The 23,484-nt window shown below is 39.5% G+C and overlaps 2 protein-coding genes across 2 annotated transcripts in view; one reads left to right on the plus strand and one right to left on the minus strand.

The window, feature by feature from the left end:
• Positions 1–430: 430 nt before the first annotated feature.
• On the minus strand, positions 431–10,965 carry LOC144365586 (uncharacterized). Its single transcript, XM_078017721.1, is given in 2 exon segments — positions 431–2,390; positions 5,429–10,965. A coding segment is annotated over 1 exon segment (2,682 nt). The 5' UTR covers positions 9,610–10,965; the 3' UTR covers positions 431–2,390; positions 5,429–6,927.
• Ankar (ankyrin and armadillo repeat containing) overlaps positions 2,112–23,484 on the plus strand; it is a 73,909-nt gene continuing 52,536 nt past the window's right edge. Inside the window, exons 1-5 of the mRNA XM_021725761.3 lie at positions 2,112–2,416; positions 2,785–3,422; positions 13,476–13,913; positions 15,225–15,388; positions 16,032–16,135. Of these exons, the coding sequence (XP_021581436.1) occupies positions 2,822–3,422; positions 13,476–13,913; positions 15,225–15,388; positions 16,032–16,135 (1,307 nt within the window). The 5' untranslated portion in view covers positions 2,112–2,416; positions 2,785–2,821. The remainder of the gene's footprint in view (positions 2,417–2,784; positions 3,423–13,475; positions 13,914–15,224; positions 15,389–16,031; positions 16,136–23,484) is intronic.

Below are 23,484 nucleotides of genomic sequence, written 5' to 3' on the forward strand. Positions count from 1 at the left end.
GGGCAAATCAGTCTTAGATATTACCTGCATAGCTTTCATCCCTCCATCTGAAAGCAGGTAAGTTCAAGAATCTCTATGGTGCTAAGCACAAAATTGACATTGCTTGTATCAGGAGTAGATGAACTTACAAGGTGAGTCCCATAATCTAGAGTTGAATATGATAATTACCATTATAATAATACAGTCCCAAACTGAAAACATTGTTACATTCTGCTATGTGCCAGGCAACATTCTATGAGCTTTATATGAACTATTTATAGTAATGTAATCAGTAGAACCTCTGTAAGAATTTCTGGGTTATCTGCTTCAGTGTGTGTGTGTGTGTGTGTGTGTGTGTGTGTGTGTGTGTGTACATTCATGCATTTAATCCACAGGAGTCCTGGTTTATAGCCTTCTTGCAATTTAATCTTATGAACATTGGGATGAAGTTCTGTATTAATCTTTATACAAAGGAATAAATCTTTCCCAAGATTTGAGGAACATAGAACAAACCATTTTGTTACCTGAACAAAAAGCCTTTAACAAGAAGAATTTACATATAGGGTTCATATTTCTTATGTGCAAACACAAATATCTTAAAAGGAGATAGTGATGTTTGACATCACTTCTCTTGGAATAGCTATTACATATTTATTAATATTCATTATAATAATGACATGGTTGGTGTAAAAGATATTCTGCCCCAAACAGTCATCAAAGACCTCCATGTTACTAAATTCAGAAAAGAGTTTCAATTTTTCATGTCTCCTGATCTGGCAGCAACATCCAATGAAGCTGGCCATTCCCTAATTCTTGAAACATTTCTCTAGGTCTCTGTGACCAATTTTGATTTTCCTCCTGCCTTCCCAGTTATTCTTTGATTCTCTTCTTTGCTGATTCATACCCTCTCTACCTGACCTTTAAATGTTAAATTTCATAGGTCTCTATCCCAGGTTCTCAACTGTACATTCTCCCTAGGTGATTTCAACATTCACCATAAGCCTGCCCAAATTTATACACCTTACCCCAACTGCCGTTTCTTAGCCCAGGTGCAAGACATATTTTACTAATCTCTTTCTTTCAGGTACTTTGGGGTGAATTGTGTCCACAACTGAGTTCATAATCCTGTCCTGACACCCTATGGCTCCTGACAGAAGTTCCAGGGTGGCTTTGACACCACTTTTTCAAGGACTATTTAATATATTACAAATAGACTACCTCATTATTTCTCAAATCCATTCACAATGTTGACACCTTCATATCCAGTACCACCACCTTAGCCCAGTATTTTAGAATAAGTTCAAAATCATGATCTGTCCCTCACCTACCTCTGCAATCTCATTTTATGACCATATCTCTTGTTCACTATACAAGGTTTTACTCTGTTTCACAAAAATGTCAACCTTTTTCTTGTTCTTCACCCGCTGTCCCCTGTCCCTGAAAAGCTACTTCAATTCATGCTTCCATAGTTCTTTGTCATCTTATAGGCCCATTTCAAAGTAACTTCTCAGGCAACCTTTTCCATTTCAGTGGTATAAGTGAACTTTCTTTCAAGTACTGTCATTGCATCTTAAATTAACTACATTGGCAAATGCACCTATTATCTGTTTAATTGAGAGATCCTGGGGTTTTGTGTTTGTTGGCCCTGTTTTCTAGGGTCTCCAGCTTCTAACAGAGTGCCTGGTTCAATAACTGAAGTTCCATTAATGCTTACTGAATGAAAAAATAATGAAGGTGGGATTCTAACTAGGAACTTCTCACAGCCTGGGGCTTTTGCCTCTGCCACTCTGGTGTGTGTGTGTGTGTGTGTGTGTGTGTGTGTGTGTGTGTGTGTGTTAGCAGAAACAGTAGCACAGTGCCCTGGACTGAATTCTAGAAAGAGGTCTGGGGTGTGTGTGTGTGTGTGTGTGTGTGTGTGTGTGTGTGTGTGTGTGAGCAGAAACAGTAGCACAGTGCCCTGGACTGAATTCTAGAAAGAGGTCAGGTGGTTCTTCAACACAGTGCAATCTGAGCAGTGACAAATGACCACAGGCTGGCTGTGGGCAGTGTGGCAGGATACACGCGAGAGTTCTCCAACCGGTTGCCCCAGTTCTCGCGCGAGCTCACCTGGGGCGCTTCCGGCTTCTCCCAAGGCCTGTGGACCAACGGCTTCCACCCCAGTCCTGGCGCCACCAGCCCGGTGTCTGCGGGCCAGCAGAGCCCCAGAGCGGGGAGGAGACACCCCCACACCCAACAGGCCTTCCGTGCCAGGAAGTTCCTCTCAGAGTCTTTCTGGAGCTTCCCTAGCTTGCTCCTCCTGGTCGGAGGTCCTGTGGGTGAACTCCAGAGCTAGCAAGAAGCCTCGCCAGGAAACTACCGGCTCCGGCTTCTCTGAATACTCGGGGAACCATGGCGGACACAGCTTCCCTTGCCTAGAGGAGAAAACAGTTACTTCATAGTAAGCGTCTGCCCTTTCCTTGCCCTTTTTTAGTGTCCGTGGCAGAGGTGACCTGGTGGTGACCATAGGTTTTGGCCTTGAGTATGGACACACCTGGTCTCTGATTTTGAGAGGTGTGAAACCTCAGGCATGTGGTGAAGTGGGCAGAATGATTCCTGTCTTGCTGAGCTTGAGTTCTCCGAGTGTGATGCCCACATTAGCAGCTCTCTAAAGCTGCAATTAATTTAAGATTGAAAAAAAAATGTAATGGCTGACCATGAAAAAAAAGTCGACCTTAAAAAGATAAAAGGTACAAATTTTTCTAGGAAAATCCAGCTTAATTCTCTTAGTAAATTTTATTGTTGTTCTTTCCTTTTAATCCATTGCAGAAAACTTCAAAAAAGGACACACTACATTTACTTAGAAATGTTAAGATTGTCCAAAAAAGGAATACCCAGATTTGATCAAGTTCAAGATGAAGAAATTTACCTGGAAAATTTAGCAGTACAGAGAAATGCTTCTGCTTTTTTTGAAAAATATGACCGGAGTGAAGTACAAGAGTTACTAACTACAGCACTAGTTAGCTGGTTGTCTGCCAAAGATGATGTTCGCTCTCCACTGGACATACCATGTGGACTTATGAGTCAAATGAATAACGTGGGCTTCTCCACAGCAATCTTACTGACTCCTATGGACCCAAGGGCCCTATTAGACTACAGAGAAGTCCATCAGATCATAAGGGAATTGTCTGTTGGAATTTATTGCTTAAATCAAATCCCTTCAATCAGTTTAGAAGCTAATTATGATCAGAGTTCTTCTTGCCAGTTACCTCCAGCTTATTATGATACCAGAATTGGGCAAATTCTGATCTATATTGACTACATGTTGAAAGCACTGTGGCATGGAATATACATGCCCAAAGAAAAACGAGCCCGATTCTCTGAATTGTGGCGTACTATTATGGACATTGATCCAGAGGGGAAACCTCAAACAAGTAAAGATATTTTTGCAGAGTTTAGTTCAGCAGGTAAGAGAATTTAATACTTCTTTATTTTTATTAGAAACCATTTTTAGAATCATTTGCTTTTGGCTCAGCTTATATCGCCTTTATTTTTTGATATAAATTTCTAGATATAGCAGTCATTTCTAAAAGATTTAATTCCAAGGACTATTTTCAATAAAACGTTTTTTTGAAATGCCACCAAGATGCCAAGCATCTTGCCTCTTTCATCTTAATCTCCAGTTACTGCCGAATGGATCAGACTCCAAACCACCTGATAATTTCCAGTTTGTACTTTTTAATCTTATGGAACCTAAGCAGGAAAATCAGTAATAGAAACAAGAAAAGAGTAGAACTTGAGGGCAATGAGAAAAATCTCCATACTTGAAAACAAAATGATTAGAAGAGTGGTTAACTTTTCACATTATGGTTTTTTTTAATAAACCTCAAAAAAATTAATTATGTAAGAATCCAAGTTGAGAATGAATATGCACTAGCAAAACTAGATCTTGGTATTTTAGTAACATTAGGTTTCATGAAGCTTTTCTTAGTTCATTTAATTTTTATTTCTTCCTCACCAAGGCTATACTTTCTATAGCCTGAATATAAACAATAGATTCTACTTAATCTTGTGGGATCCACATCAGCTTATATAATTTTTTATCAAAGTTTTTAAAAAATGTTTTATTTATGATACCTTTGCAGAAGGTCCAGTAGAATAAGGAGAAAAAATAGGACATGAGTGTCCCAAATCTTGCTGCCAACTATTTTCATTGATCAAATATATCTAATAACTTTCTAGTTGATTTCCAGAGTTTCTGGGCATAGGCTTAAAAAATAAATCTCAATTTTTGTACATCTGCATTGTAATTTCATCTGACTGGAGGAGAGACCATAGTGATAGACTTTATCATATCTAAAACTAAAAAAAAAAAAAAAAGACAGCCCATCCTTCAGCAATTCAGATGTTTCCTTCTTAGCTATTCTTTTTATTTATTATTATTTTTGCATAAACTTACTGAGGCAGGAAAAGATTAATATTCTTCCCTAATTATCTATATTTTCCTTGACTAAGTATATCTGATAACTGAAGCTTTTAATAATAAAGCAGATGGAAATGAACCACTTTTATCTGAGTGGAATATACAATTGGGAAGAAAATTATTTGATAAAGTAAATACTTTAATTGGTCAGTGTAGATCTTGTTACTAGATAAAATGCCTTGAAAGCAAATTAAAGGGCTGGGGATATAGTCCAGTTGGCAGAGTGCTTGACTCACAAGCACAAGGCCATGGGTTCGATCCCCAGTACCACCAAAAAAAAAAAAAAAAAAAGAAAGAAAAGCAAATTAGTTACTGTAAAGGTCAGGCGAGCGTCAGAGGAAGAGACCACCAAGAGACTGTCTCATGCAACAGCAAAGGGTTTATTGGGGGTCCAGCATGCTGGGGCTCAGAGCTCACTTGAATAGAGCAAAGAGCCTTGAGAACAGCTTAAGCAGAGCTTATATACTTTCCTTGGAGAGGGCAAGGAGGGAAGTTACATTTTGCAGTTTGGCAGTTGCGGACAGCTCATTCTGGGAACAAGATTAGCAAAGATTTCAACAGTGTTTTGCTAAGCATATAGAAAAATGGAGTGACAAGTACCTATTTTATTAACCTTTCATTCCCCACTTCTTTTTTTGGCTACTTTTAATCATAAAAGTGATCATTGGGGGGGTGTCACATTTTATGTCTGCTAGTGGGGTATATTGTTGTCTGATTACCATAAGTTTAACTTGTCCAATTTGAGCTCGGAGAAAGGAAACTACTCGGTTGAGCAAACAAGGTCCTATAGTTAGCAATAATATGAGGATTATTAATGGACCAGCCAGGGCTGATAAAAGCGTGGTTAACCAGGGGGACTGTGTGAACCAAGACTCATACCACTCTTTTTGGGTTCTCTCTCTCGATGACGCTCTTTAAGGCATCTTTTTAATTTACTCATAGATTTTTTTTACAACTCCAGTATGGTCGGCATAAAAACAACATTCTTACCTCAATGCAGCACAAAGGCCCTCTTCTCTCATGAAGAGGAGGTCCAACCCTCGCGTGTTCTGTAAAACAACTTCAGAGAGAGAGATTAAAGATTCCTGCAAAGCTGTGATGGTGGTTTCTAATATCTTTAAGTTTTGGTCTATTGCTATTTCTAATTGGGTCATTTGTTGTGTCCCATGGACCAGGGCAGTGGTTCCTGTGCCCACCCCTGCAGCAACTCCTATTCCTAATAGGATGGCTAAAGTGAGGGATACAGGTTCTCGGCGAAACCGGGTTATATGCCCCCCTATTTGATCTTCAAATGAACCTGTGTCATGATAGAGCACTCTGGGAAACATCTGCATCATTACATAATTAAGTACATCTGTTGACCATTTTATGAAAACATAAATAATGTTTAAGTATATAGAATTATACTGTTGTAGGGGTTTAATGGAATTTTAGTGGGATCCTCTTCATCAGGGATATCCCAATAGGAAAGACCTATTGCCAACTGACAAATGTCTGGGTGGAGAGATGGCCACCAGGTCCCTAAGGGGGCTGTGTGCAAGATAGACCATATTTCTTGTCCAGTAGGATTTGTGATCAGCCATGGTTGCTGAACGGTCTGATGAGGGTTAGGACTACTAGTGATCAAGGGGAGAGTCTATAGCCCTATCCACACGGTGAATATGCAATTTGAGAGGGTTACCAGTCTTTTTCAGTTTCCAGCCAGAGTCTGGACAGGGCGTAGGCTTGAGATGAGAGGCATGGATCCAGGAAGTGATTCCGTCTACCTTTACCGTTGTAGGTGTTATAAGTAGCACCTGGTATGGTCCTTTCCAGCGGGGTTCCAGGGATGACACCTGATATCGTCTTATGTAGACGAAGTTTCCCACTTGATATCGGTGTGGAGTCCTTTCGTCCCCAGGTTGATAGGCAGTGGCCAGCTGTTTTCATAGGTATCGCTGGGTTTTATTAAGAGCTTTAAGTCTATCAAGCAAGGGGGTGTGAAAGGAATCATTAGGTCTTAGAGTTGGGGTTAGGTCCCTTACTGGAGGAGGAGCACCATAGAGAATTTCATAGGGGTGAGGTTACACAAAGAAACAGAGGGAGTATTTTTTTGTACGAAACAGTGCATAAGGCAGAAGCATAGTCCAATCTTTTATGCCAGTCTCTAAGCTTAATTTCGTTAAGGTCTCTTCAATGGTTCTATTCATTTTTTTCTACCTGTCCTGAACTCTGGGGTCTATAAGCACAATGTAACTTCCAATTAATCCCCAGGGTCCTGGTTAACCCCTGACTTACATGGGCCACGAATACCGCCGGTCCATTATCAAACCCTATTACCTTAGGCAGGCCATATCTTGGAAAAATATCTTCCAGGATCTTCTTGACCACCATTTGTGTCATTTCTTTTTTGTGGGGAAGGCTTTAATCCATCCTGAAAATGTATCTACAAAGACTAGGAGATATTTAAGTCCATACCTTGCTGGCTTAATTTCAGTAAAGTCCATTTCCTATAATTGTCCTGGTCTGGTTCCTCGTAGGTGCTTTCCTGCAGGAAGCTTGGAAGGGTAAGCATTAACCAATTGACAGACCTGAAAGGCTTTTGTTACCCATTCAGCTATTTCCTTTTGCTGTGAGTCGGTTAGTGGAAAACTCTGTTCTTGATCTTTCAGGAATGCCTGCAGTTTCTTTGAACCAAGGTGAGTGAGTTGATGTACATTTTTAACGTAGTGTAGGGCTTTCTGAAATTGCAGGCTGGGCTCAGTGAAGTCGAGGAGTTCAGTGTCAGTGTCCTTAGATGTTAAGTTGTCAGGGTGCTCTGACGTAGTTAAATCTCCTGACTTATGTTCCCCCAGTGTGGAAAGTGTTAACATGGTTACTCCATTTAGGGCTGCCAATTTAGCCTCTTCATCCGCCCTCCTGTTAGATGGGGGTGGTATCTGCACAACAGTTTGTTTTCTGGGCTCAGTGAGCCATTGTTTACCGCCCCTAAGGAAATAGCCCAGGAAGATTACTTCTTGCTGGCAAACTTGGGCCTTTTTGGCAGAAGCTCTGTACCCGAGTTGAGCAAGCTCGGATAATAGTGCTTGAGTCCCAGACTCACAGTTTTCCTTGGTGTCGGCTGCCAGTAGCAGGTCATCCACATATTGAAGCAGGGTGACTTCAGGGTGTGTAGTTCTGAAGTTGTTGAGATCTCTGTGGAGGGCTTCATCAAAGAGAGTAGGGGAGTTTTTAAACCTCTGTGGGAGTCTGGTCCAAGTTAGTTGACCAGACATTCCGGTTTCTGGGTCTACCCACTCGAAAGCAAATAGCAACTGACTATCTTTATGCAGAGGCAAGCAAAAGAAAGCATCTTTTAAGTCCAGAACAGTATACCATTTTCGTTCAGGGTTCAGAGTGATAAGCAGATTGTACCGATTAGGTACCGTGGGGTGAATGTCCTACACTCTGTTGTTGATCTCTCTTAGGTCTTGAATGGGGCGATAGTCCCCGGTTCCTGGCTTTTTTACTGGTAGCAGGGGAGTGTTCCAGGCCGATTGACAGGGCCTTAGGACCCCTAAGTTCAGATAATTCTGAATATGGGGCCTTATCCCATCTTTAGCTTCTTTGCTCAGAGGATATTGTTTGACATTAATTAGGGAGGCTGAGGTTTTTAACTCCACTGTTATTAGAGGTTGTTTCACGGCTAGGCCTAACCCAGCAGTTTCTGCCCAGGCATCTGGGTAATCTATTATCCATTTCTGGGGTAGCTTGCCTGTTTGATCAGCCTTGGGGGGTGTAAAGAGTTGATGTTTATTTTTTACTGACATAGTTAAAGCCATGACTATAGGAGTTTTTACTGAAGGATTTAGAAATTTCATTTGGGGGCCTTTAGGGTTAAAAGTTATTTTGGCCTGGAGCTTGGTGAGCAGATCTCTGCCCATCAATGGGGCCGGGCATTCTGGGATCATTAGGAAGGAGTGATGGACTTTTCCTTTCCCCAGGTCCATGGTCCTCTTAGTTGTCCAAGCCCAATATTTACTGCCGTTAGCCCCTTGAACTAGAGACCTTTTATTTGATAGAGGGCCCAATGGGGCCTTAAGGGCTAAGTATATTGCCCCTGTATCCACCTCAAAGTTTACTGGGGTCCCCTCCACTTCAAAAGTTACCCTGAGCTTGGGGAGGGGATCCGAGCCCCGACTTTCCTAGTCATCCTCCAGAGTCAGAATGGCTGGCTGGCGTGGCTGTCTCTTTCTAGGGCACTCTTTGGCCTAGTGTCCTTTTTCTTTACAGTAGGCACATTGATCTGAGGCCAGAGGTGGCCTCTGGCGTGGGCCCAGGTATCCCTTCCTGTCTCCCTGTTTCTTAATTTCTGGCCTATTTGTTGTTGTGACCAGGACCTTAGTCAATGCCTTAGTCTGTCTTTTGCTTCTTTCATCCTCCCTTTGCTCCCTTTCTTTCTCCCTCCTTTGTTCCTTCTCTTCCTCAGTTTCTCTCTTATAGTATACCTTCTCGGCTTCTCTGACTAAATCTCTCAAAGTCATATCTTGTAATCCATCTAAGTGTCGTAACTTTCTTTTAATATCCAGGGCAGCTTGCCCAATAAAGGCCATCATGACAGATGCCTTTTGATCCTCTGCCTGAGGATCGAAAGGAGTATATCTCCTCTTTGCCTCCATAATTCTCTCTAGAAACATAGAGGGAGATTCATCAGGCCCTTGAATAATCTCTCTTAGCTTGGCCAAATTAGTTGGTCGCCTAGCGGCTGCTTGAAAACCCACTATTAGAGCCCAGCAATAAGTGGACAGATGCTCCCTACCTTCAAAGGTGTTGGGGTCCCAGTTGGGTCGGTTCAAGGGGAAGTCGGCTTCGATTATGTTGGGAAGTTGTGTCGGTCGCCCATCTGATCTGAGGATATTTTTTCCAGCTTACAGGAGGATTCTCTCTTGTTCCTCTGTCATGAAGAGAGTGCCTAGGAGTTGTTGGCAGTCATCCCAAGTAGGCTGGTGTGAAAACATCAATGACTCAATCAGACCTGTGAGCCGGGTGGGGTCCTCAGAAAAAGGGGGATTGTTATTTTTCCAGTTATATAGGTCTGAAGAGGAGAAAGGCCAATACTGGTAGGCTTGCATTTCTCCTCCATGGTTATCATTTATCATTGGCCTGTAAGGACAGAGGGGGAGTATCACAGGGGCTTCAGGGTTTTTAATCATTTTCTGCCGATGAGTTCCTTTAGCCAGGTTAGCTTCCTCCAGGGGAAGAGGGGCTGTGTGTGCTGTGGGGAAGTCATCTGGAGGGCGCTGGGCCGGCTCAGCTTCCTCCAATGGTGGAGAGGCTGAGTCAGCAGCAGGGGAATTAGAGGGTGTTGGGGGTTGGGGGACGAGGGCAGGAGATAAGGAGGAGGAGGAGAGTCCGGTAGAGTCAAATCTTGAGACTCAGGGAGAACAGAGGGTTGAGGAGGAGGAGGAGCAGAGGGTTTGAGAGATAGAATTGTGGGGGAAGGAATAGGAGTGGGGGCAGGGACAAGGAAAGGCTTCACCCATGGAGGAGGAGATTTGCAGAGGTCCTGCCAAGTTAAGATATACAGCTGTTGATCTGGATGGCTATGTAGCCCTGGCTGAAAGACAATATCTATGACTTTTTGAATTAGTGGGAAGTAGAAAGATCCTTCTGGGGGCCATCCGACTCCAAAAGTGGGCCATTCTGAGGCATAGAGAGTCTGCCAGGTCTGGCGTTTTACCGAAAAAGAAAGATTTTGAGCCCTTAAGTGGACTTTGGTCCAGTGATCAAAGGTCAGGGACAGAGGCATTGAAGTGCTCTGTCTCATAATGAAAGATACACAAACAGTGAAAGCAAGGACACACGACACAGACGATAAAGACAGACAGTAAACATTCAACACAAATTTGAGACAGAGACCAGAACTGAGTAGCCGGTAAAACCTGATGGGCTGGCAAACCGAATCCAAAGCAGAATACTGCCGAGTCGAGGAAACTACTGTTCCTCGATTTCCCGAGTCCTCTGGGGCGTCCCCCAGGGACGTGGCCTGTGGCTCTGTGACACGTCTGTCAGCCACCATCGGAGAGAGCTCACGCTCTTCACCGACAGCCAGTTTGCCAGCCCTAACCTGAAACCTGAAACCAGAATCCAGAAAGAGGCGCCTTACTTACCTCAAGAGGAGCCCATTGGGGGTCCTTCGTCCGCTGCTGCCGGATCTCAGTGGAATCTCCAAATATAAAGGTCGGGCGAGCGTTGGAGGAAGAGACCACCAAGAGACTGTCTCATGCAACAGCAAAGGGTTTATTGGGGGTCCAGCATGCTGGGGCTCAGAGCTCACTTGAATAGAGCAAAGAGCCTTGAGAACAGCTTAAGCAGAGCTTATATACTTTCCTTGGAGAGGACAGGGAGGGAAGTTACATTTTGCAGTTTGGCAGTTGCGGACAGCACATTCTGGGAACAAGATTAGCAAAGATTTCAACAGTGTTTTGCTAAGCATATAGAAAAATGGAGTGACAAGTACCTATTTTATTAACCTTTCATTACTTATTAGTATTTCAACAAAATTTGGAAGATTTAAGATTGGTAAAACATAAATAAAATTCGTATGACAAGCTAGTTTCATAGATTTATCTTTTTTTCTTCCTTGTCATTGATAGTTAAATCAGAAATTATACATACAAAAATTTGTAAAGGACTCTCATTTGATATATTTATTTTTCAAATATTCATTGAACTTTTATTTCTTGTAAAGCACCAAAATAAGTTCTGTTAAGAACAAGTAAACAATAAGCTTTAGTGTAAGCTCTATGAAAATAGGGCCCAAATTACTTTATTTATTCTTGTAAGTTTAGTGTTTAAATATTTGTTAAATTGCATTAAATGAATTGAATCAATGAATAATTACACTGGGAATAAATAGTTATACATAATATTAGGAGGGTTTCTACCATTACTGGTAGATCAGATTGGAGATTAAATATAACATGAGTATCCCCTAGGAATTTAATAATTTTTACTGAGAGAGAAGCCCCTCAATAAGGGTGTCACAGAAGCTTTCATAATAGATAATATCATGACATGCAGGTCACCTAAAATTTCCTGTATATCGTGCTCCACATTTAGAATACCCCGAGTGTCCAGTTGCTATGGGATCTAAGCACAATGGCTACAATTGGGTAGTCATCCCCAAATACCACCTCCAGCACTACACAACACCTCTAAATCTCAAAAGCTGAAACACAGAGGTGTTTGTTTACTATCTGTACCATTAACTACAGTATGTATGTCTGAAATGCTGTGAAGTTCAAGTGGGTAATGACAGGAAGGAAACCTAACTCACCTGCTACTGGCTGGGTTTACAGAGATGTTAAGTACCTCCATGACTCAAAGGTAGCTGAGATAACTAATAGCTCTCATTTCTATGCAAGCTAATCAACTTAGTTGAGAGTAGGTTCTAAGAGTAGTGAGTTTAAGACAGAAATTCTCTCTTGGCTGGTGTTAGCACCATCTGAATAGATACAAAGTACCTAGAATTGGAGGGTCATTGGACCCTAAAAGAATATAGCTAGCTGTATCTGGAACCTAAAGGACACTGCCTTATTCAGGTTCTTAATTAGGATGATTAGGGTCAAGAAGTGCAAAACAGGGCTGGGCTACATTTCAGTGTCAGAGCACTTGCCTAGCACATGTGAGGTACTGGGTTCAATCCTTATCACTGCATGAAAATAAATAAAATAAAGGCATGCTGTTCATCTACAATTACAAAAAAATATTTTTTAAAGTATAAACATTGCCAGTAATATCCAGTGAATTCTGTTAGGTTTTGCATTTCTTTGATTGGTCTGGTCTTTCTTCTCAAAGGCACCAATATTTTGGCATCATGTAGATGAAGATAATATGGCATGACCACAGTCTTTAAAAATGTTAAATTTCATCCAGAAATGCTTTCACTGACAGTAGTTCAGGACCTCCAAAACCAGTTAAGGAATGTAAATAAAATGCAAATAAATTAAGACATTATTCTCATATCATGACACTTCTAGCCTGCAAGAATGCACCATCTATGAACCAGGAAATGAACCTTCACCAGGCACCAAATATGACTTCATCTTGTACTTGCCAGCCTCCAGAACTATTAGAAATAGATTTGATGTTTCTAAGCTACTTATTTGTGCTATATTTTGTTATAGTAGCTCAAATGGATTAAGACAGGATAGAAGAGAAGACTGCCTATCCATCTATTGATTCCTGTCCCCTGTTGGTGAAAGTTTGCATGGCAGGAGTGGTTAATTTTCTCACTTTTCCAGATTTACTCATGTATCAGAAAGGCTGGATGGGTTCTATCAGGATTTCCACACAGTAATAGTACCTCTCCATTGGCATGCTCAAGGAACTGATATTGAATCTTGTAGTTGCAGCTGTATGGTGGCAAGCTTGCAGCATGATTGTACCTCATCATTCTAGTTGGGAAAACAACACCTCCATTCTTTTTTTGAGGGCAAGCGGGTACTAGAAATTGAACTCGGGCTCTCAACCACTGTGCCACATTCCCAGCCCTATTTTGTATTTTATTTAGAGACAGAGTCTCAATGAGTTGCTTAGTGCCTTGCTTTTGCTGAGGCTGGCTTTGAACTCACAATCCTCCTGTCTCAGCCTCCCAAGCAGTTGGGATTACAGAAGTACACCACCACACAAATGCCACCACACCGCTAGCACCTCCATTCTTGACATCAATGGAAACTGGTTCAAACCTTGTAATTAACTATGCAATGCCTTAAATACAGCGCTACAGTGGGTTTCTCAGGAACTATATAGGAAGTCAACTCTTTTTTTTTGAGAGCAGACTACTGGGAATCAGTCTTGGCCTAGTGAAATTTTATCTATCAGTTCAAAACCACAGCTTAGAAACTCACTCAGTTATCTGTTCATCTTGTGTTTTTTTATTAGCATCTATCATTCCCTTACTGTCATCCTAACAGGATTTCAAGATGAAACCATATGTACAATCTGCTGTATTTATCCAGAAGCCACATATGAAATTTTTACCATTTAAATTTTTTCTTTTTTTTTTTCTGTGAAGGTGTGACTGATATTACAAAAGATCCAGACTTTGATGGAATCTATGATGAAGACTTGAATGAAGATCCAACATATGATCCCAACAGTCCTGAAGAAAAAGCTGTATTTATGAAATATGCTGAATATATTATGCTAAAGTTGACATTCAGTACCACACAAGTTCAACAATATGAAAATGTCTTTATATTTGATACAGCCTATTGGCTTACCAATGCTATACAATGTAATCAGGATTATCTTGATATCTGTACCTACCAGAGATTACAGCAAAGGTTGTATCTTCAAAAAAAACTTATTCAAAAACACTTTGAGAAGAAAAGTGAAGTCAGAAGAGGCATAGGCTATCTAAAGTTGATATGTTTTCTGATTCCGTTTTTACTGAGTTTAAAAAAGAAGATGAAAGTCCCATACTTAAATGGTCTGCTTCAGCCTTTTTCAGGTAAGATATCACCAAAAGTCAAATATAAGATATACATTAAATATATATTTAAATTCAGTTTTTTCAAGTATGTGGTTCTAGGCATGTAAAATGTTAAGAATAAGAAAACAAAATTTAATGTCTCCAATGTAATGAAAAATATGTGACATACATAATTATTTATATACTTTGCATTTTGTGTTCTCAAAGTGCATTATAGGGGATGGGGTTGTGGCTCAGCAGTAGAGTGCTAGCCTAGCAAGTGCGAGGCACTAGGTTTGATTCTCAGCATCACATAAAAATAAATAAAAGTATTGTGTCCAACTACAAGTAAAAATATATTTTTAAAAAATGCATTATGGGGTTGTAGCTCAGAATTATCTTGATAGCTGTACCTACCAGAGATTACAGCAAAGTATTTTGTAGAGTGTTTGCCTCAAATGTGTGTGGCACTGGGTTCCATCCTCAACACCACATAGAAACAAATAAATAAAATAAAGATATTGTGTCCACCTACAACTAAAAAATAATTTTTAAAAAAATGCATCATGGCTGGTCTTGGTGGCGTATGCCTGTTACCCCAGCGGCTCCAGAAACTGAGGCAGGAGGATAGAGAGTTCAAAACCAGCCTCAGCAACAGAAAGGCCCTAAGCAATTCAGTAAGAACCTGTTTCTAAAATATAAAAAGCAGCTGGGGATACTCAGTGGTTGAATGCCCCTGAGTTCAATCCCTGGGCCCCCTGCCAAAAAAATGGGTTATGTACCTTATATTGATGAAACCATCCACTAATTTTTCAGTCAGAATATTGAACAAATCTAATCCTTGCTGTTATCTTAGAAAATTGTTATTTTAAATAAGTTATATGTATGGTTTCATTACTTTCCAGAAATATAGGCTGGTTATTTTTATCATTTGAGAAATATCCATCTATTTATTTATAGTGTTTCCTTTTACCTAAACTAACTCAGGTAACTTTTTGTTTATTTAACCAAAGATTTCTAATGCACCAAATTTCAATCTTTTGTGATAATTAGGGGTAAAATATCAGTCTTGAGCTCATTCACAGAAATTAGCAAGTAGAATAATACCTTTGAGATCTCTGTAAACTAAAACTACAGAAATGACCAAAATGCATGTTATAAATATATTCTTAATGTCATGTATATAAAGAACATAAGTAATTTTATAAATTGTAATTGCCAAAATTTCAATTTCATGTGGAATTTTTTTAACTTTGCTTATATGAAGAAAATTTAGATCTTCCAAATATGACTGTTGATGTGTTATTAACTTTTTAAATAAAATTTTTGTGTTTGTTTTCATTTTTGGAGATGACAAGGTCAAGACCGAGCGAGAACTGCCTCCATTTATTTATGGTCGAGATTTTAAATGCCAGCATTTTCACTACAAAGAGAATCAATATTTTCATGTTCATGGAGGAATTGAATTTGATATCAGTACCCCTTCAATTGAGAGTGCTTTGGAAGATTTTAAGGTTTAAATTATTATCATTCCTGAGATGGTTTGTTGTTTTACAACTCTTTTTATCCTATTTTTCAACCAGAAAGAGCTTATGTTGGAACAGGCACTGTGTAATTATTCTTACAACTCACTAATTTTTTCACACATTATTTTGACATACATGAATTAAGTAATATCCAAGGAACTATGTTGTATGTCAGGGATAAAGTGACAAATAACTAGGTATGTTTATTATCCTGTCAGAATTACATATTTCCAATGGAACATATTTGTCTCAGAATAGTTAAGATTAAAGTAGAAAACTATGAATATACTGACTAAAATTCTTCCATTTCCCTCCAAGATTAATCTTAGAAAAGACACCTTCTAGTTTGGGAATAGTAACTATTCCCCTGAGATTTCATATAGACATCACACATTTCAATTGTCATTGCTTCTTTACTATAATTTTAATAATTTATTATAATTCTTTTCCTTTTGTGTTGTATCCTTCATTCTCAAAGGAGGGATTGGATGCATACAGTTATTACTACCAGGATTTTCTAAGCTACTATCTTAAAAATTTGTCATTTATAAGTATACAATTTCATTTAAAGTAGTCATAATTTTTAAATTTGTTTAAAGATATGTACTTAGTAACATAACTCATATTTTAGAAAAATTTAGAGAAAATACGGGATTGTGCTGCTAATACGTTTGCAGATGATTCAGGCTACAAAGAATATTACTCAATACCAGTTATGGAATTTCATGGGAAAAGGTAAGGAACTTTCAGTAGTTATTCACACTAACCACATATTGTACATTAGCAGGAAACAGGGAAAGTGTCAAAAGGCTTCAGGCTAACTTAAAACCTTATGTTGGTGATCCGAGAACAATAATGGGCCTCATTCAAGGCCAACATCATACTGCCTCAACAAAGTATTGTTATTGTTGTTATTTCTGAACTTTGATACATTCTGTATGTTAATCCTTGGAGTTTATAATTAGCATAGTGGTTAAATTGGAATGGAGATGGGAAGCAAATCCTCTGGAGTAACTGAAAGCAGTAGAGTTGTTATACAACACTTCCATTTCCAAAAAGAATATGGTTTAAAATCCTTTTCTACCAGTTTGTTATGCCTGTCAATTTTTTGAAGTGGAATGTTTTCTCCCCGTATATCTAAGATCTTGTATGTGCTGTGTTCTTGAATTTTTACACTTTCAACACTGAATTTGGAAATATGAGATTTAGAGCTTAGAAGAAACATTTGGATTACAGGTTGAGAATTAAAAGCATATAAGAAGATTTTGTTTGTTTGAAGGTGTGGAGGTAGTTGAGAGGATAGGACCAAGTCTAGAACTCTGGAGCATAGTAACTTTTAAGAGAGATGAGAAGAGGGAGCAAAGGAGTCTGAGAGGGACTGATACAGGTAGATGAGAACCAGGAGTGTGTGACAGCATGGAAGCCAAATGGGGAGAATTTTAAGAATATGGAAACAGGTAAAAAGCATCAAATGCAACAGAGAAAAAAATACTGAGTCAATTTCAGACTGATGATTTAATCAGAGAATTTTAGTGGAGTTTTGGTTAAAGGGTGTACTTAACAAATTTCTAGAGATATATGACCTACCCAAATTAAATTAGGAGGACATAGTAAATTTCAATAAATCAATTGCAAGCAATGAAATTGAAGACACCATCAAAAGTCTACCAACAAAGAAAAGCCCAGGACCAGATGGATTATTAGATGAGTTCTATCAGACTTTCAAAGGAGAAAGAATACCAATCGTCCTCAAATTATTCCATGAACTAGAAAAGGACAGAACCTTTCCAAATTCATTCTATAAAGCTAGTATCACCCTGATACCAAAACCAGACAAAGACACATCAAGGAAAGAATATTTCAGACTAATATCCCTGATAAACAGAGATGTAAAACCTCTTAATAAAATACTAGAAAATCGCATATAAAAACATATTTAAAAGATAGTGCACCATGATCAAGTAGTTCATCCAAGGGATGCAAGGTTGGTTCACCATGAGGAAATGAAGAAATGGGTGAGCATCCTGGAAAGGAGATCAGGAAAGCAGACCTGGGAGAGGCAGAAACCACAGGAGGCCTGAAAGAGGGCACAGCCTGAAGGGCTTCAGGATGGGTGTGGGTGGGGTGGGGGCTAGGACCCCAGCAAGGAGCCCAGGCAAGGGACCTAGAGGAGGGCCCATCATTGTTAATAGACTTAAAGACGAGAATCAGATGACTATCTCAGTAGATGTCAAAAAAGCATTTGGCAAAATACAGCAACAGTTCATGTTCAAAACACTAGAAAAATTAGGGATAATAGGAATATACATCAACATTGTAAAAGCTACATATGCTAAATTCAAGGCCAACATCATTCTATATGGAGAAAAATTGAAAGCATTGCCTGTAAAAACGAATAAGTCAGGGATACCCTTTTTCACAACTTCTGTTCAATATAGTCTTAGAAACTCTACCCAGAGCAATTGGACAAAAGAAAGAAATTAAAGGGAGAAAAATAGGAAAAGAAGAACTCAAACTATCCCTATTTGCTGACCACATGATTCTCTATTTAGAAGACCCAAAAATTCCACCAGAAAACTTCTAGAACTCACAAATTAATTCAGCAAAATAGCAGAATATAAAATTAACACCCATAAATCAATTGTAATCCTATACATCAGCGATGAATCAACTGAAAGAGAAATTAGGAAAACTATCCCATTCACAATAACCTCAAAGAAAATAGAATATTCAGGAATTAATCTAACAAAAGAGGTGAAAGACCTCTATAATGAAAACCACAGAACACTAAAGAAACAAATTGAAGAAGACTTTACAAGATGGAAAGATCTCCCATGCTCTTGGATAGGCAGAATTAATATTGTCAAGATGGCCATACTACCAAAAGCACTGTACAAATTTAATGCAATTTTTATTAAAATTCCAGTGATGTTCTTTGTAGAACTAGAAAAAGCCATCATGAAATTCATTTGGAAAATTAAGAGGACCAGAAAAGCCAAAGCAATCCTTAGCAAGAAAAATGAAGCAGAAGGCTTCACAATACCAGACCTTAAATTATACTATAGAGCTATACAAGAACTATGGGGAAGTGGCAAGCACCTCACTAGGGGATTCTTCTTTCTGCCCATGAGGGTGTAAATCACCAGAGAAAATGTCAGATATAATTAGTGAAGAACAAAAGACAAAAAAATTCAGAATTATAGTTTTAAGGTAGAGTGCTTGATAAATCCAGCCCAAACAGGAGCTGGAGCTAGAAAATTTAAAAATTACTCCCATCCATGTTTTTTTTTCAAAGTCAGGAATAAGGTTTCATGGGTGGAGTCTTGTTTTATGATGTCTTGCAGTCAGCAGGTTGATTGGCATCTTAGCAGGTAACACCCATCTCTGAGAGGCTGTGTGGCTACAGCAGGTCACTGCATCTCCGGTTCTGTGGGACCTGGGGCAGAGCTTGAACAGGGCTCACAATGTGTCTGGGCAGTCTTGGCCGGAGGAAATTTCCACTAGAAGTTCTCAGACACCAGATTCTCCTATTCACTAGGATGTGATGCCCATGTAGTCCACACATAGCCTACAAATGGCTCTCAACAAAAAGGAGCATGGTATTGGCACCAAAACAGATATGAAGACCAATGGTATAGAAAAGAAGACACAGAGATAAGCCCACATAAATACAGTTATCTCATACTAGACAAAGTCACCATAAACATACAGTGAAGAAAAGACAGTCTCTCCAACAAATAGTGCTGGAAATCCATGTGTAACAAAATAAAATTGACATGTAACAGAATGGGAAAAAAAATCTTTGTCACATGAACCTCAGATATAGCACTAATCTCCAGGAAATATAAAGAACTCAAAAAACTTAAAACACACACACCAAAAAAAAAACCCACCAAAAACAAATAACACAATCAATAAATGGGCATAGGAACTGAATAGATACTTCACAGAAGAAGAAATACAATCAGTCAACAAATAATGAAAAAATGTTCAACATCTCTACCAATTAGAGAAATGCAAATCAAAACTACTCTGAGATTCCATCTCACTCTAGTCAGAATGGCAATTATCAAAAATACAAGTAACAAGAAATGTTGGCTAGGATGTCAGGGGGAGGAGTACATTCATACATTGCTAATGGGACTGCAAATTGGTGCAATCACTCTGGAAAGCAGTATGGAGATTCCTCTGAAAACTTGGAATGGAACCACCATTTGACCCAATTATCCCACTCCTAGTTTTATACCAAAGGACTTAAAATCAGCATACTACAGTGATGAAGCCACGCCAATATTTATAGCAGCTCAATTCACAATAGCTAAAACTATGCAACCAACTTAGGTGCCCTTCAACAGATGAATGGATAAAGAAAATGCAGTACATATACACAATGGAATATTACTCAGCCTTAAAGAAGAATGAAATTATGGCATTTGCTGGTAAAAGGATGAAACTAGAGATTATCATGCTAAGTGAATAAGGCAATCCCCCCAAAACCAAAGGCCAAATATTCTCTTTGATATGCAGATGCTGACTCACAATAGGAAAGGGTCGGGGAGAGTGGAGGTTCATTGGATTGGATGAGATGAATGAAGTGGAAGGGAGGAGAGTTAGGAATGGGAAAGACAGTAGAATGAATTAGACATAACTTTCCTATGTTCATATATGAATACACAACCAGTATAACTCCACATAATATACAACCACAAGAATGGGAAGTTATACTCCATATATGTATGACATGTCAAAATACATTCTACTGTCATGTATAACTAAAAAGAACAACAACCAAAGAGAATGTATTTACCATGAGTTGAAGGGTATATGGGGAAAAGTTAATGAGATGGAGAGGTAAAAGTAGAGTTTATTAATTTGTTTCAAGATGCAGGACAATGAGGAAAATAAGAGAACTAAGGCATAGGGAAATGCAGGATAAAGGATAAAAGGTGATCTTCCTGTTGAATTGCCTGGGTGAATATATGAAACTAGAGCTGAAGTCAAAGACCATGTGACTAGTGTCCTCCATGATTTTGAAGGATGGAGGTCAGCACATGGATGGAGATATTTTTGAGGATATGTTCACTTTTATTTGAGAGTGTCATTCCACCATTCATGGAATCCACATACCAGATCTCATGCCTCTGGAATAGCCAGGTAGTGCACATCTCTCTTCAGGTGAAATTTCTGACTCACAGACTGAGCTCCCATTGATACACTCTATCTTTTCCCAAGCTGAATAATGGCCTGGAGACATTTATATGTAAACCTTTACTCTTCTGGTTCTGTCAGGCTTCTGGGACACCAGCATTCCTGGAACTACAGGGAAGCAGGTAGGATATAAGTTACACTTGGTGAGAGGTTGTTTGGGTGTAGGAGTGTGGTTGAGATATGCATACTGCCACTGTAAGAGACTGTCATGTTGTTGCAATGGGATTTCATAGTGGAACTGTTTCTCTAGTTTCTGACTAAAGCATGTTTGGTCACCAACGTTGGTGAATGATAGGTTAACTGATATGAATTTTCAGAACCAAAATACGCTTATTTTTTTCTGACCCCAGCCAGCATGAAGTAAAAGGAAGAACCCACAAGTAGAGAGATCTAATAATATCTTCTTGTTCTCAATACCAATTACTAGAGGACCTCAGTCCCCTATAAAATCCAACCCCCATAAAAATATTCCTAGAATCTCATATACTAATGGGTGAGTATTCTCAGCTACCATGAGATATTTTCAATTTCCTCCTTTCCTGCCCTGGCTTCTTGTGATCCACCACTGGGTCTCCAAAGCCCAATAAGCCCCAATAAGGCAAACACAATGCCATTGTTATCTCTGACACCCTAGCTTCTGGTTGTGGGGCTGGAGTCATCTCTAGGGCCAGCTCCTTTTGATGCCTGGGAAGTTGAATGCATTGACTATGAGACTTGTTAAAACCTATTCAATGAAGTAAGAATTCCTTGCCCAATTTATTGGTTTCAAAGATGTGCTGCATCAAAACTCTAATAATTTGGTGGAAAACTGCTTTTTTCAGTCATTTTTCTTGTGGTTGTTCTTTTCTGTAGTGTGGAAATCATTCTAAATTGGGGATGGACTAGAGAGTAATCCAAATGATTGAAAGCATGCCATCTCAAAATCTTTTCCCTTCTTTGTTTCTAGGGGCATTTTTATTTGGCCAAGTTCATAAATCCTGATGTTCTCTTTCCTCAGAATGATTTGTTTCTGCCAGGTGGGGTGGTACATACCTATATCCCCAGCTTATTCAGGATGACAGTAGACCTAGGTGGGATGGTCACTTGAGCCCAGAATCTTTGAAAACAGCCTGGGCAACTAGTGAGACCCCATTGCAAAAAAAAAAAAAACTTATTTCTTAGGAGGATCTTGGTCTCTTATGAAAATAAAACTTATTCCACTTGGTCCTGCAGTCATACCCAGAAACATCTGTATCATACATTCGTTTTAGACTCTCCCATCATACCAGAATCAAAAAAAAAAAAAAAGAGGGAGATACAATCAGATATCTAGTGATTTGGCAGTATTTAAGAGCTGAGAACACAAAGTGTAAAGATGAAAATTCCTGAAGCGAATTAATTCTATTTGGAGAACATACCAGCACCATGAAGCTGTTTTACTGTTGGAGAGTAGAATTAGAAATTAACTTAATGTGACAGATGTGTCCAGAATGTGTAATATTATAAGCTCCTCACCATATTCTCCAGCTAAGTGCTTATTCCTAGTCTGACAAAAGTGGGGGGAATTATTTTTAAAGTTAGGCTTTCCTAAAGTCCCTGCTGATAATCACACTAAGGATTGAGTAAGAACATTAGAATGTTACCACGCAGTAGTCATATGAGAGCTACCTGGCTGAAGTATTCAGGCACTAACCTTTTAGTATTGACTATCTTGGATTTCTGTGCTTCTAATGATCATCTCTTTGTGTGCAGTGTTACTGTTGTGATGAGCAAAATGTGCGACTTATGCAGCTGAGGGGGAGAAATAAAGAATGTCCATGTGCTTCTGCCCTTTTCAAAGCTTTATTCACTCAAATCACTCAATAAAATTTCACTCTGTAGATTCTTAATCAAGAAAATGACAATCCTTAATGCTAGGCACTGCAATAGACATAATCAGTTCCCAGCAAACAATTCTAGATTAATTCTAAGCACTGTAAACACACTTAATCATGACAGGCTCATGACAGACATTCCCTCTGCATGCTAAGCTCAAGTGCCATATCTAAAGTCTCAAGCCTTAGGCTTTAAGTCCAACAGATGCACACTCACTCAGACCATGGTGATCAGATCAGGAACCAAGGCAGTCTTCTCCTGGGGTGGAGCTGATGGCTGGCTGAGGAGCGGTCATAGGGAGAAATCCTCTTCTCACCAGAGTCAAGAGACTGCTATAGAGTTTGAGAGAAGTGAGAACAACACAGGGGATCAGGCTGATAGAAGAGCTAGGATGTCAGTCTAGGACCTCATCAGGCCCTTAGGCTTGTGTGCAGCAGTGTCGGCTGGCTGAATGTCTGTTCATTTGCTCCATCATTTTTACTAAATTTTGGGACTTCTGACCACCCTTTCAAATCCTATCAGCTACTACCAGATTTCTCAGTGACATTATTCATCCTGAGGTTAAAGCATCTGGTCTGGTGGTCCCCACCCTGATTTTCTTGCTTTTCTTATCAGGGCAAGAGTAACAAGCTAGAGACTTCACTCAAGTTTTTCAGGATGGAGAGAAGTGACTCATCTGTGCCTGGGGGCCATACTGGAGGGCTCCATAGGTGTGCTTGGTGACACTTTAAAATGGAGTTGCTTAGGCTAAGGCCTAAGGCCATCCTTATGGTTGGCCTACTGTGTACTGTTGTGCATCCAACCCTGGGAGTTATAAAATTCTCTTGGTCAAAGCTCACAGGGTACAGTAACCTTTACCATCTGTTGTTTTTTCAGTTTCTGGACTAGGAGCTATTCCTACAGGTTCTGGATATTTTGTTTGTATTAGATTACTAAGCAGAATTTCTAGGAGGAAATGGTGCACGTTCCCTTAGTGTTTGTTGAATTTCTAAGTCTTTTCATTGCATGAGCAGTGATCTTAA

Source organism: Ictidomys tridecemlineatus, chromosome 7 (assembly GCF_052094955.1).
Source record: "Ictidomys tridecemlineatus isolate mIctTri1 chromosome 7, mIctTri1.hap1, whole genome shotgun sequence".
NCBI classification, from domain to species: Eukaryota; Metazoa; Chordata; class Mammalia; order Rodentia; family Sciuridae; genus Ictidomys; species Ictidomys tridecemlineatus.